This window comes from Aedes albopictus, chromosome 3 (genome assembly GCF_035046485.1).
Source record: "Aedes albopictus strain Foshan chromosome 3, AalbF5, whole genome shotgun sequence".
In the NCBI taxonomy this organism is placed as follows: domain Eukaryota; kingdom Metazoa; phylum Arthropoda; class Insecta; order Diptera; family Culicidae; genus Aedes; species Aedes albopictus.
In genome coordinates, this window is record NC_085138.1 from 203875092 (window position 1) to 203889544 (window position 14453).

The 14453-nt window shown below is 38.4% G+C and overlaps 1 protein-coding gene across 1 annotated transcript in view; it reads right to left on the minus strand.

The window, feature by feature from the left end:
- LOC109416152 (TWiK family of potassium channels protein 7) overlaps nucleotides 1-14453 on the minus strand; it is a 345001-nt gene that overhangs the window by 172324 nt on the left and 158224 nt on the right. Inside the window, exon 3 of the mRNA XM_029863343.2 lies at nucleotides 6509-6929. Coding sequence (XP_029719203.1) covers nucleotides 6509-6779 — 271 coding nt within the window. The 5' untranslated portion in view covers nucleotides 6780-6929. The remainder of the gene's footprint in view (nucleotides 1-6508; nucleotides 6930-14453) is intronic.

Sequence of the window (14453 nt, forward strand, 5' to 3'; positions counted from 1 at the left end):
CGCGGAGTTCATTTCTTTTTTTTTTCCTCCCCTGTTGGGGAAATTAAGCCACTGCGTCCAATAGGCTGAACTTTTGTGGCATTTGAGTTCATTTCTTAGAATTAGTTCAGGATTTCTCCAAAGATTCCATCTGCAATTTCTTCAGAAATTTTACTGGGATTCCTCTATGAATTTCTTCAGTATTCTGTAGGTATTCTTCTAGGATATTCTGCAGGGATTCCTCCAAGAATTTTTGCAGGGCTTAACTCGGGACTTCCTTCTGTGATTCTTTCTGGAACAACTTATTTAAAAACATCCTCCAAAAATTCTCCCACGAACACTTTTCAGGGTTTCTCCAGCAATTCCTCCTTGTATTTTTTAAGGAACTTTTCTAGGAATTGTTTAGTACTTCCTCCAGGAACTGCGTAGGGATTGCTTTAGTAATTCCTCTTGAAATTTCTTCCGGGATTCCTTCTGGAGTTTCTCCAGAAACTCTTCTAAGGATTCCTCCCGGAATTGTTCAAGAACTCCATCTGTGATTTCTTCAGGAATTATTTCTGGTATTCCTGTACGAATTCCCTAAGAGATTCATCAACGAATTTCTTCAGGAATTCCTCTAGGAATTACTCCAGGAAATCCTTCAAGCATTCCTTCAGAAATTCTTCCAGGATTTTTACTAGGAATACCTTCTGGAATTTTTCCAGAAATTCCGCCAAGAAATCTTCCAGTATTCCCTGCAGGAATTCCTCCAGGACTAAAAACTCCTCCAGGAACTTTTTTAGTGATTTTTCCAGTGTTTGCTTCAGAAATTCGATCGAGGATTTCTCCAGAGATTTCTCTAGAAATCCCTCCGGGAATTTCTTAGGCGACTTCTTCAGAAATTTCTACCAGAGCTCCTCTAGAGATTCCCCCAAAAATTCATTCAGAAATTGTTGAAAGAATTCCTACAGAGATTCCTCCTAGAATTCCTTCAAGGGTTCCGCCAGCAATTCCCAAAGGAGAACTTCCAGCCATTCCTCCAGGTATTCCTCCAGGATTTTATTCAGGAATTTCTTCAAGAACTATTCCAGGAAATTCTCCAGGAATTACGCCAAGAATTTCTTCAGGAATTCTGCCAGCCGTCTCTCGAGGAATTGATCCAGGAACTGCTCCTGGACATCCTTCAGAAATTATGTCAACAAATTCTCCAGGAATTTTTCCAGAAAATCTTTTGCGAATTTTTTCAAAAATTCCTCCAGGAAATTCTCCAGGAATACGCTCAGGATTTTTTCAGGGATTCCTCTAGGAAATCTTTGGAGATAACTCCAGGAAATCCCCCAGAAGTTCCTCTAAAGATTCTTCCTGGAAATCCTCTAGGGATTTCTTAAGAAATTCTTCCAGGAAATTCCTGCAGGAATACCATCAGTAATTTTTCAGGAATTCCCGCAGGGACTTCTTTACAAACTTCTTCTAGGATTCCCCCAAGGATTTCTTCAGGAATTCCTTCGAGGATTTATCCAAGAGTTCTTTCAGAAATTCCGCTAGAAATTCCTCCAGGATTTTCTCGGAGGATTTTTTCAGAAATAGAAAAATAATAGAATAGAAATACAAATTTCCCAGAATTCCTCTAGAAACCCATCCAGTAATTCTTCCTAGAATTCGTCTAGAGACTCCTCCAGAAATTCCCAAAGGAATACCTCTAAGAATTTCTCTAGGTATTCCTTCAGGATTTTATCCAGGAATTTCTCCAGGAACTTCTATAGGAATTACCCCAGGAATTTCTACATTAATTCCCCCAGGAATTTCTCCAGGAGTTTCTCTAGGAATTGTTGCTGGACATCTTGCAGAAATGATGTCAGCAATTCCTCTAGGTATTTCTCCAGGAATTTCTCCCGAGATTCCATCAGCAATTGCTTAAGAGATTCTTTCAGAGATTTCTCTATGGAATCTCTTCAAAATATTCTTTGGAGATTGCTCCAAGAAATCCTGCAGTAGTTTCTCCAAGGATTCTTCAAGGAAATCCTCTTGGGATTTCTTCAGAAATTCTTCTAGAATATTCTCCAGCAATACCTCAAGGAATTTGTCAGGGATTTATCTAGGAATTACACCAGGAATTAACCAAGCAGTTCCATCATAAATTAAGTCAGCAAATCATCCAGAAGTTACTACAGGAAATCCTTCAGGGATTCCTTCAGAAATTCTTCCAGGATTTTTTTCTAGGAATACTTTCTGGAATTTTTCCAGAAATTCCGCCAAGTAATCTTCCAGTTTTGCCTCCAGGAATCGCTACAGATATTTCTCTAGGAATTCCGCTGAAAACTCGTCTAGGAACTTTTTCAGGGATTTTTTCAGGGATTTTTACAGAAATTCGTTCGAGGATTTTTCCAGGAATTCCTCCAGAGATTTCTCTAAAAATCCTTCCGGGAATTTCTCAGGGGATTTTTCCAGTTATTTCTCCCAGAGCTCCACTATAGATTTTCCCAGAAATTCATCAAGAAATTGTTGAAGGAATTCGTCCAGAGATTCCTTCAAGGATTCCGCCAGCAATTCCCAAAGGAGAACATCCAGGATTTTATCCAGGGATATCTCCAAGAACTATTCCAGGAAATTCTCGGGAATTATCCCAAGATATTTTTCAAGAATTCCCCCAGTAATTTATTAAGGAATTGATCAGGAATCAAGGATCAATTGTTTACATAATTTCTGAAGGAATCCAGGAATTGGACATCCTTCAGAAATTATGTAAACAATTTCTCTAGGAACAATTACTGGGGAATTTCTTCAGGAACTCCCTCAGGAATTTCTCCAGAAATTTCTCCAGGAACTGCTACTGGACATCTTTCAGAAATTATGTCAGCAATTCCTCTTGGTATTTCTCCAGGAATTTCTCCCGAGATTCCATCAGGAATTGCTTAAGGGATTCCTTTAGAGATTTCTCCATGAAAAATCTCTTCAGAAAATTCTTTGAAGATTCCTTCAGGAAATCCTCCAGAAGTTTCTCCAAAGATTCCAGGAAATCCTCTAGAGATTTCTTCAGACATTCTTCAAGAATATCCTCCAGGAATTCCTTCAGGAACTTTTCAGTGATTCCTCCAGGTATTTCTTTCAAGGATAACCCCAGGGATTCCTTCTGGAATTCCTTCGAGAATTTCTCCAGGAACTCCATCAGCACTTCCGCTACAAATTCATCCAGAAATCTCTCGAGGGATTCTTTCAGAAATAGAAAAATAACAGAAATAGAAACACAAATCTCTCAGAAATCTTCTGGAAATTCCTCTAGATATTCATCCAGTAATTTATTCAAGAATCCCTCTAGAGATTCCTCCAGAAATGTCCATGGGAATACCACTAGGAACTCCTCCATTTATTCCTCCGGGATGTTATCTAGGAATTTCCCCAGGAACTTCTCCAGGAATACCTCCAGCAAATACTCCAGGAATTCCTTTCGGAATACTGCTGGCATCCTTCACGAATTATGCCAGCAATTCGTCCAGGAATTTCTCCTGGAAATCCTCTAGGGATTTCTTCAGAGATTCTTCCAGGAAATTCTCCATGAATACTTTGAGGAAATTTTCAGGGATTCCTCCAGACATTCCTCCAGAGATTAATCCACAATTTTTTTTTTATTTATTTATCACCGTCTTGAATTGTAATACAAATTCCCCAGACTGCATATTAATCTAAGTTCCTAATCCTATTTTTAAAGACAAACTTTGAAATATGAAAATCGAACAGAGCACAAACACTATTAAAAGCACGAATACATTTGTCTAATGGATTATTGATGCCGTAGCATGTCCTATAAAATCTAACAAACAGAAGGTCACGGTCACGTAAAAGTCGGGAAGGAGCATACAAAGACACATTTTCTAACAAAGACGGACAGTTAATGTTGCCTACTAACAGATCAAATATAAACAATCTTTGCAAATTCTTGCGTCTAGAAGAGAGCGTCTCTAATGCTATCAGGGCGCAGCGACTACCATAGTCAGGAAGGTCTGCAGGATTGGACCAGGGCAGTTGACGTAACGCGTACCGAATGAAGCAGCGTTGGACTCTCTCCATTCGGATGATCTGCGTAGTGTGATGGGGAGACCACACGCAAACAGCGTATTCCAAAACGCTTCGAACGAGCGAACAGTAAAGCGTTTTCATCGCATAAATATCTCGGAATTTATGGGTGCAGCGACGAACGAATCCTAGAGCAGCAAATCCTTTCGCAGTCGTGATGCTAATGTGATCGTTGAACTGCAGTTTAGAGTCGATGGTGACTCCTAGATCTCGAATAGATTCAACACGTTCCAAAATATCCGGGCCAATTGCGTACTCAAATTGAATGCTTGAGGAACGCCGGGTGAATGTGATGCACTTGCATTTTTTGGTGTTCAGTTCCATCCCGTTTTCTAAACACCACAGCTGAATCTCGTTAGCATCGGTCTGAAGCGCGCAGCAATCAACGAGCGACGAAATAGTCCTGTACAACTTAACCTTCCGTAACTCGCGCGGTTGACTATCTGTGTCAGCACCACGCTAATGCTGAGTACAAGGGGCGAGATTTTTTCAACGTGTTGTACAAAATACAACAGCGCGATCGTTCGAGGGTTAAGGTCATCAGCAAAGGGATATTTCCAGAGATTCCACCAAGGAATCCTCCAGAAATTCCTCCAAGGGTTCTTTCAGGAAATCCTCCTGGAATTTCTCAAGGGAATTTTCTCCAGCAATTCCTCCCAGAATTCCTCTGGAGATTTCTTCAGGAATTTCTCCCGGAATTCTCCCAGGGATTGCTCCAAGAATTCACCCAAAAAATTACTCAAGGAAATTCTCCAGGAATTCCTGCTGGGTCTAGTCCAAGAATCCCTCCAGGAATTACACCAGGAATTTGCTCAGAAGTTTCTACAGGCATTCCTCCAAGGATTCCTTCACAAATTTCTCTTCAGATTTCCTCTAGGAATTTTTAAAGAGATTTCTTATGAAATTTTACTAAGGATTCCGCCCAGAATTCCTCCAGGAATTTCCTCCAAGGAATCCTCTAGGATTTCCTCATGAGATCTCTTCTAAAATTTCACTAGGTATTCCTCCTATAATTTATCCAGGAATTCGTGCAGGTTTATTTTCTGAAATTCTTACAGGGATTCCTTCTGGAATTCAAAAATTCAAAAAAATATGAAGAAATTTCTCCAGCCAATAGTATTGGAAGATAATTTAAAATGGACGCATACAAGAACCAGGAAATTCTAGGTTATTCCTCAAAAGAGTTCGTAATTTCCAAAAGAGTTCAGCTATAATTTCTGATGAATGTTTTGTAGACATTGACATAAAAATCAGAGCAAAATAATGCACGAGTAAATAAAAATCCTTAATCTTCCAGAAATTGGTCACCGCCACCAGCACCAGCATTTGTGTAGATCAGGCGAGCTTTTTTAACGTATTGTACAAAATACAACAGGGTTATGGGTTAAATAAAGCTTTTAGAATATAATGTTATTATATTCAATTTCATCGTGTTGCGTTTAGTTATAAAAACTAGTAAACTAGTAGGTACATATTGACAAAGGGTGCTTGCCACACACCCCACCCCCCGCCCCCCTGACCGAAAAGCTAGCTACGCACTTGCCACACTACCAAAACACCTCGCCCGTCGTGTACAGCGCGAGCGCGGTGCAGTTTCAGCTACTTGAAGGCACGCGTCCTGAACGGTTAATAAGGGAACCAATACCGTAGTTGAGAGACTACCTACATAGTAGGCTGCGGCTTATTTTAGAAAGATGATGAAACCTAGAATTTGCAAGCTCTTCTGGATTAAATAACATAAAAAGGGAATCCTCTGAGTTTGAGCCAAAAACATTGGGATTTAGAGGTGGCAATCGCCTCAAAGTTGAATTTTCGAGTAATAAAAGGATGTTTTCACTTCAAGTGTCATAACATTTTTCAATATTCAAACGATTTTCAATCTTTTTTATGAATGTCTGACAAATTAAATTTCGAATAAACTTGTAGAACATTATTTTTTTCCAAAGTCACGCAAAAGTTATTGTTTTTGAAAATTAAATTTATTTTTTTTCTACTTTTTACATAAAAAAAAAAACTTTGGGCTCAACAACTTTTTAAGCGGTAAACCAATTTCAAAGCTTTAATCGTGCTTTTGTATATATTTTTGTTGCCTAAGAATACAGGATACATTTATTCTATTCACAACTTGTGTCTCTGAGTGCGTTGATTAAGGTTGTTTTAGTTACACCTGGGCTTACATCAATTCGACGAGAGGCATATGAATAATAAGTAATTTATGCCGAAAAACAGATGTGGAACAACTTGAAATAACCCTTTTACTAACTGCAAAACCAAATGCGTACTCCAACAAGATAAAATCGTTTGCATAAACCACCACATAAAAATAACGAAAGATCCCATAAGCTCTGCAACCGAAAGATTTTCCCAGCGCTACCTTATTCTGAACGCAATCCACCGTGTAATCTAATTCAATCCGCATGAACCATCTCATTTCGTCTTTTCCACGGAATAAAGAGGATGACATCCAAATCCTAATTACCTAGCAGCGTATATCCAAACAGCAGCGTACAAATGCCCAGATTTGTCAGCAACGCGGCCCAAAATGTGGATGATTTTTTCCCCTGACATGAGCAGCATCCAGTTTTGGACGGTTTCTTGCTGCTAATCGCAATCGTTGTTGACGTTTGTGTTCCATTTTTGAGAGCGGTACTCATCTCACTCCGCTGTAGAGTACTCATTCCATTATTTGATTGTTTCATGAGTGGGGTGTACGAGTCATACTGATAGCGGATCGCTTCTTTCTCGGCCATAATTTTCAATATTACGTGACTGTGGTCTCCATTGTCTCTGGAACACGCGCCGTTCCGTTCGTTCTACCGGTGGAATATAAATTCCTTTGGCTCATGTTCCTGGCCCTGTTGTTAGTAGGTACCGACCGGCAGTACGACTTGGCTCCATTCCTGTAAAAAAGGAGACGAAAGAAAGGAATATGAGTTATCTTAATTGCCATTCTACGGTGGTTTCGAACGAATCCGATAGAAGCTTATTAAATTATTTTCAATTACTACAGTATCAAGATAAAGATTGAGATGTGAGCAATGTAGAATGGACTTCGAAGTGAATCACGTTTACTTCAAGGTACTGGGACATAATGCTTTTTTATGATATTTGTTAACATCAGTAAGCACTGTATGCAAATTTAGTTGAGTTTGATCATTCAGACCTAATAAATGATTATTGCAAGCACGATTTTAAAATACTATTTTATGTGCTTCCGACTGTTTAGGCGTATTGTAGGTATGCCACGGAGTAAGGATTCGAGTCATACTTTTAATTAATCGATTTCTTTGTATGGCTTATGGGGGTTGTAGTACAAAAGGTCGAAAGTCAAAAGGTCAAAAGTCAAAAGGTCGAAAGTCAGAAGGTCGAAAGTCAAAAGGTCGAGGGATCAAAAAGTCGAAGGGTCAAAAGGTCGAAAGGTCGCAATAAAAATGAATAAGTAGGACAAAAAGTCGAACGGTCAATAGCTCACAAGGTCGAAAGATCGAATTGAAAAAAATGAACCTAAAATAATTTTAAAACCTTTTTGTAGTCATTTTACTTCTTTGTCGCATTACGTTCTCATTTCAACTCTATCAGTATCCTTTCAACTTAGTATTCTTTAAGTACTTTCACAGTTATGAAATGAAGGGTTTTTTTCTCTATTAACGAGATTTTTAACCCTAGGCTAGATTATCTCGGGACGGGACCCACGCTTTACTTCCCTTCCGAAGGAAGAACCCACATTTTGTGAGTATGTCGGGAGTGGGATCCCAGGTCCTCGGCGTGATAGTCTTGTGTTCTAACCACCACACCAGATTCGCTCCACGTTAACATGTATATTGTATAACAAGCATAATGATACAATACAATATACCCAGTGTTGCGTCCACCGCAAATCAAATTGTACTAAATTCAAACGCATGTACCACATAACATCAGCTGAACCATAATGATTATTGCCCTCATTGAACTGTATACACTCCCCAATCCCATTCTATACAGCAAGAGAAGTTAGTGATTACCGTTTCTTTGACCTGTGCGGTCGCGGAATACACGTTTTGCAACGAACGACGCAGTGAAAGTGTCCATTCATTGAACCTCCGAAGACCCAGTGAACATAGCCCCGCGAACAGTGTTCTATTCCGAGTTACGTCAACTCCGCCGTTGTGGGCGCAGACACTATCGAAAAGAAGTCCCAGAAACGATGCACTATGCCCAGGGAGTTGAGAAAACTTTTCCCGACCGGAACGCGAATCGAACCTGCCGTCTCCGGATTGGCGATCCATAGCCTTAACCACTAGGTTAACTGGAGACCCTGATTACCATTACTGTTTCCTATATAATTTCTCATTATTTTAAACATGAGCTGTTCATTCTAGTTATGCGTTTCGACAATTTTCGGCGTACTTACTAATAATATCATTGTTTATAATATTTTGCTTTCTTTATAAGATAGGTTGTCCTTTAGAGTTATACTATTACAGCGATTTTTGTTATTTTGCTTTAGATATTTCCAAAGAAATCTCCTTCAAAGATTGCCTAAATATCTAAAGATGTAGAGATCAACGTTACGTTATATATTTTTTAAATTTACCTCTAGTTCAATATACAGAGGATAATCAAAAATGATAGGCAACTTTGTTTTCCTCTCACAAAAAAATTAAACAAGCTCTAACTTTTCATAGAGTGCATCAAAAATTTATAAAAATTTCGACAGTTTGTCAACCTATTATATGTACAGGTGATGGCCAAAATGTTTGGGATAGGCAACTTTTTTTCTCTCACAAAAAAGTTCAACATGCTATAACTTTTCATAGAGTGCATCAAAAAAATTCAAATTTTGACTGTTTGTCAACCTATTATATGTGCATCATTGGTATAAATTTGGGCTCGATTGATTAATCTTTCGCAAAGTTAGAACCGTTCGGGTAAAACACTATTTTTTAGGCATCTCATTTTTGAGCTGTCATATCTCGGAAACCAGTGAACCGAATTGAATGAAATTTTGAACATACACTAACAATACACAAATGCTTCACAAACTATTAAAACATAGATACTTTTTGAACGTCGAAAAAAGTTATCATGGATTGACACATTTTGGATTTTTCTCGAAAAAAGGTAATTTTTTTACGTCAATGTCAATAAATTTTAGTGTTGATGTCCAAAGATTTTCCACTTCTGTTCTCAAGTTATCTTTAATCAGATATATTAGAGCCTATTTAGATTAAAGGAAAAACACATTTAGTAATATTTGTGTGGTATTGTAAATTTGATCTATTTTCCTCTATATGGGTAAAAATTTCAACCCCGTATAATTTAATTCGCCGTGAGAAAATATTACATTTTATAACGTTGTATTAAGTATCAATATACTGTTGATAAACGTTATAAAAATCATTCAATTCGGTTCGCTAGTTACCGAGATATGACAGCTCAAAAATGAGTTGTCTAAAAAATAGTATTTTACCCGAACGGTTCTAACTTCGCGAAAAATTATTCAATCGAGCCCAAATTTATACCACTGATGCACAAATAATAGGTTGATAAACAGTCAAAATTTGAGATTTTTCGATGCACTCTATGAAAAGTTACAGCATGTTGAATTTGTTTGTGGGAGAAAAAAAGTTGCCTATCCCAAACATTTTGGCCATCCCCTGTATGTGCATCACTGGTGGCGAATTTCGCACCAACTCGTCCTCGGGGTTGGAAGCACCCCTTCTGAATGTTATGAAATTTTGGAGGTTTCAAGACTCTACCTTTTCAAGCAACTTTGCATATTTTGTTTTTTCAAAATTAACCTAGACTAACATTTAAAAAGAGTCAAAGTTTTTTAGCCGTTTTTTTCACAAAAAAATAACTTGAATATGATAAGTTGTACAATAAAGTGATGTATGAGGGACTTTTAGGGAATTGTCCAAGCTTTCAAGAAAAAATATAAAAAACTGTTTTACACGCTAAGAAATATTATTTCAAAATTAAAAGTCAATTTACACTTTTTTATGTTTTGATTTTTTTATTCCAAGAAAGACAATATAGTTGCCTAACTTTCCTCCATACATCACAAGATGGGTCCATTTAAGGAAAAAAAGTTTTTCTAACAAAAACTTTTTCATGATTTTTAGCGTTAGCGTAGTTACGGTATACTTCGTAGATTGGATACAACATTCATGTACCTTTTGCAAATCTTGCTCGGATTGCTTTTCGGAACAAGGCCGGGGAGTTATTTTCATGTTTTTTTAGCGTGTTGTTCATTAACCCGTACAGTAATGCATCCAGAATCCTAATAACAATCCATTAAAACTTAATGGGCTCAACTACTTTTTTAATATCTTAACGTGCTTGACATTGAAAACATTCTAGACTACGATTTGGAAAGGGCTCAAGCCAAATTTGTTTTTAGGGTTTTATATCAATGAAAACGCTTGTGTTTTGATGAAATATGTATGTTCATCTCGTAGTCCACACGGATCTACAAATCAACCCAAATTAAAGTTGTTTTGATGCAATTCCGGTCTTCCGTGGAATAACTCCCTGTGCTTGGATTATATCTTCCAAGAAGCTTTGATTTTGGACATGTGGCCCATGTGCTTTGAATGCAGTAATGATTGAAGTTGTTGAATGTATAAGCAATGGCAAACAGTTCTGTAAAAATCAGATCTTCAAGTCATCTGATATAGTTATACTGATCATGCTGCTGCCTAGTATATCGAACATTTGTCGAAGTCATGTGTCGGGAAAATATAATTCCAAGTTGGTGAGAGTATTTCAAACTGAGGGAGGGTAATTGGCCCAGTCAGACCCCTGAATGGGCAATGTTGAATAGTGTGTTGGAATGCCATTGAAGGTTTGTAATATTCTCCGAGGCTTTCGAAATCCAACAGGGCGCGTCCCCGAGTTGTGAATAGGGGGAAAGGGAGATTTTTCGCATTTGTACTGTAATCAGCCTATGTGATATTATCTTCTATAGTATTGTAGTGCGAATGAATGATCTCATTCTATGGAAATTCGAACCTTGTAATGTATTGTTTATTACTTCAATTTTCTATGCTTGACAATGCTTTGAAGACAAACATGAGTTGAGAGAATTGCCTTATAGGAAAGTCACATCAGCAAAGCTTTTACATATACAAATACTATCCAGCGGCGGCGTTATGATCGCATTTTTTCCCGCAGTCAAGTTCGCAGATAGTGAACAATCCTCGGTACCCATTACGTAATTTATTTTTAGTGCTTTTTCTGTCAGATCGGTGTAATACGCTAAATATAATTTACACAAAAAGCAATTTACACGGAAAAAATACACGGTAATAAATATTACTGGGTACCGGATTGGACAAACTAAATTTAATGGTTTTCTTTGGTACATCGAGGTCGTGAAATTAGTCTATGATAGGAGTTTCCGTTTGTTATAATTGACAAAATAAACAATCGGGCGCTTTTGATTTCTGTGATTTGCTTGGCATTTTGTGGATTATTGTTTTTTTTGGTTTTGGAAGGTATGCGACTCACTATTAAGCCTTAAAATTATTTTGCATCTGAATAGCATTAATATCGTCAAGTCTAATCCCACACCAAAATTCCCCTTTCTTATCCCATGGCGTTTATATGGTCAGCAAAGACTATTCAGCCATTACCTCTCCTTATCATCGCAAGTCCAAACTTGCGTTCTCATTGCCCCACCAAATGCTGCAAAATGAAAATGAAAAATGAAAATTCCGGTCTTCCGTGCGTCAAACAGCGATAGTGGTGAGTAGGTAGTTCTCGTTCGATCGTTGTAAAAAAAATTACCCAAAGGTAAGTTATTTTCACCCAGAGGAGACCTTATTTGACACAAATTTGGGTTAGGTCAAGATAAACCAAATTTGGCTTCTTCCACGGAGCTGCTTAGATGTGTCGGTTCTTCTCTCTTTGTTTTTGACAACATTCGTGTGGGGTGAGGAAGAAAACAGTCCAATGCGGAGTAAAAACTAAAAGCTGTTTAGCCAAATTTTAGTTTTCAAAACTTATTCGCTGGGTTAAAATATTTTTCAGCGTTGAGTATATCAGAATTTGTCCTAACGCGTATCCACCGTGGTAGGGCTGCCACCTTAGGTATAGCTTCCGGTGGAGGAGCATTTCATACTGAGTAGCTGGATGCCAGAACAGACGCTGTTTGAGCCGCATCTTTTAGGTGAACAAGCACTCGGGACGTACCTCCTCAATCTAGCTGAAGTCAGAAGGACAACAGTCAGTGCCCAGGCTGCACTACCAGCTAAGCACACAACTCTTAGCTGGCGGTCTTTGTCATCGCTTGACCCGTGGAAGTATGAGGTATGAACTTGTGAGGACTAGAGCCCAAGCAACACACATGTTATATTAGAGTTACGACAGCGCAAGTTTTGGTTGTATAGAAGTTTATTTTACGTAATTCTAACATTGTGTTGAAATAACGTAAAATAAACTTCTATACAACCAAAACTTGCGCTGTCGTAACTTTTATATAACATGTGTGTTACTTGGGAGCTATTATGAACTCCTTATCGACTCACCGTTTTGCAGCCCAACGGGCCCAAAGCCTTCTCTCGGATAGGAAGTAAAGCCGTAGGTCCGGCCCATGTATTGTTGGGTTCGATATGTATTAGGGTGTTCTGGTGTGTGTAAATGTCTCCTAGACCGTCCGTGTTGGGGCTTAGTACCTTAGTACCAGAAATAGGCGGACGTTAGACTACAGCTCATGTCGAACGGTGTCGGCTAGCCAGATACAAGAAGCAGAAGAGAGTGTGGTAGGCATGAAGACACTCTGTCAAAGAAAGTCAAAGACATTTTCGTTACGATAACATTTCGGGGCAACAGCAAATCGAACACACGCAACAGCAGTGTGATTTTTAACCGTTATGTGTCCGACAAACTTTTTGCTTTTTTCTACACCGTGCTTTTTAAATGGACGCTGGGTACCCGGGTACCCTGCCGGCCACATAAGGGTTAACCGCTTCGGGTGTATAGACAAACCTCTCCGCGGTAAATGGACATTTATGTACCTAACTATCTGGAAACATTGCAATCGTATCGCTCAATTGCTTAAATCATCTCCCTGTACAATCAGGAAGTATCCCAGTGAAAAAGGAAATAATAGCTAATTGATTTTTAAGTGCAGCCCATTCCACTCCCAATTACACCGTACCATTATAAACATACTTTTTTCCGCTGGGGGCGACGTCTGCCTGCACGTACACTTCAATTGGCGTATTTGACATTGTTGGCCACTTCCACTCAGATTGTGGCCTTTAGCTGTTGGTTTTTGCCTTCTTCTACTCTCCTGCCACAACGGAAGTCTGCTTCGATTTTGTCGGGCTTTTTTTTTTCTTCGCTGCATATTTATCTTTTTTATTTTACATTCAAGCTCTCTTCGAAAGTAACTCCTAATGGAATACGGCTTTTAATGAATTTTAATCACGCAATTCAATTAGAACTTTGCGTCGCTTTTTCTGCCACTGGCAGCTCTTTTCGGTAGACGAATTTGTAGCCACGTCTTTATGCCATAGACTGAAGAGCCAAGCAATAGTAACAAGTACTACAACTCAAATGCGGAAACGAAAATTGAACCATTGGTAACAGCACAATCGATTTTATACTTGGAAATTCAATTCTGAAGGATGTTTTTGTCGTTTTACTTGAATGCAAAGCATTCATCGGAAGCTTGTTCAGTTATGGGAGAAGAGTAGCTTTTGTATAATTCAAGATCAGGAAAGCCACTGTAATTACTATTCCAACTTGTAATTTACTGTATTTGTACCTCAAAAATAATTAATATGTGTGGAGCGGATCTGGTGTGACGATTCGAACATTTGACTATCATGCCGAGGACCTGGGATCGAATCCCACTCCCGACAAACTCACAAAATAGTGAGTTCTTCCCTCGGAAGGGAAGTAATGCATGGGTCCTGAGATGAACTTAGTCTAGGGTTAAAATCTCGTTAATACGGATTAAAAAAAATTAATATGTATAGGTACATATTTTCCAATACAGTTGAGTGATCTGCCTGCCGTGTGATAGGGTAAGGACGTATTTTGGAGCTCTTTAGAAAGTGGTTTAACAACGACTTTAATAATAAAAAAAAACAAATATGGATAATTTCAGGAGGCATTAGGTAGGGCAACATATTTTCTGTCGAAAGAAGTCAAACAGAATTCAAAATTAGGATTGTAAATACGAAAAATATCATGACCCCTGAGGACTCTTTGGCTTCTATTTTGAACCATATGACTTTATTCCGGGCCTCCAGGTGAACATATTTTAGACCATCCCTATGTATTTTATTAACTTCATAAAATGTGAGCATTTTGAACAAAACTTCATTCACATTTCAATCTATGTGAGTGTTATAACATTTTTTTGCTCTTTGATGTAGGGAGCGTTAATAAATAACGTGATATTCCAAAGAGACATGCCACAAAAGTCA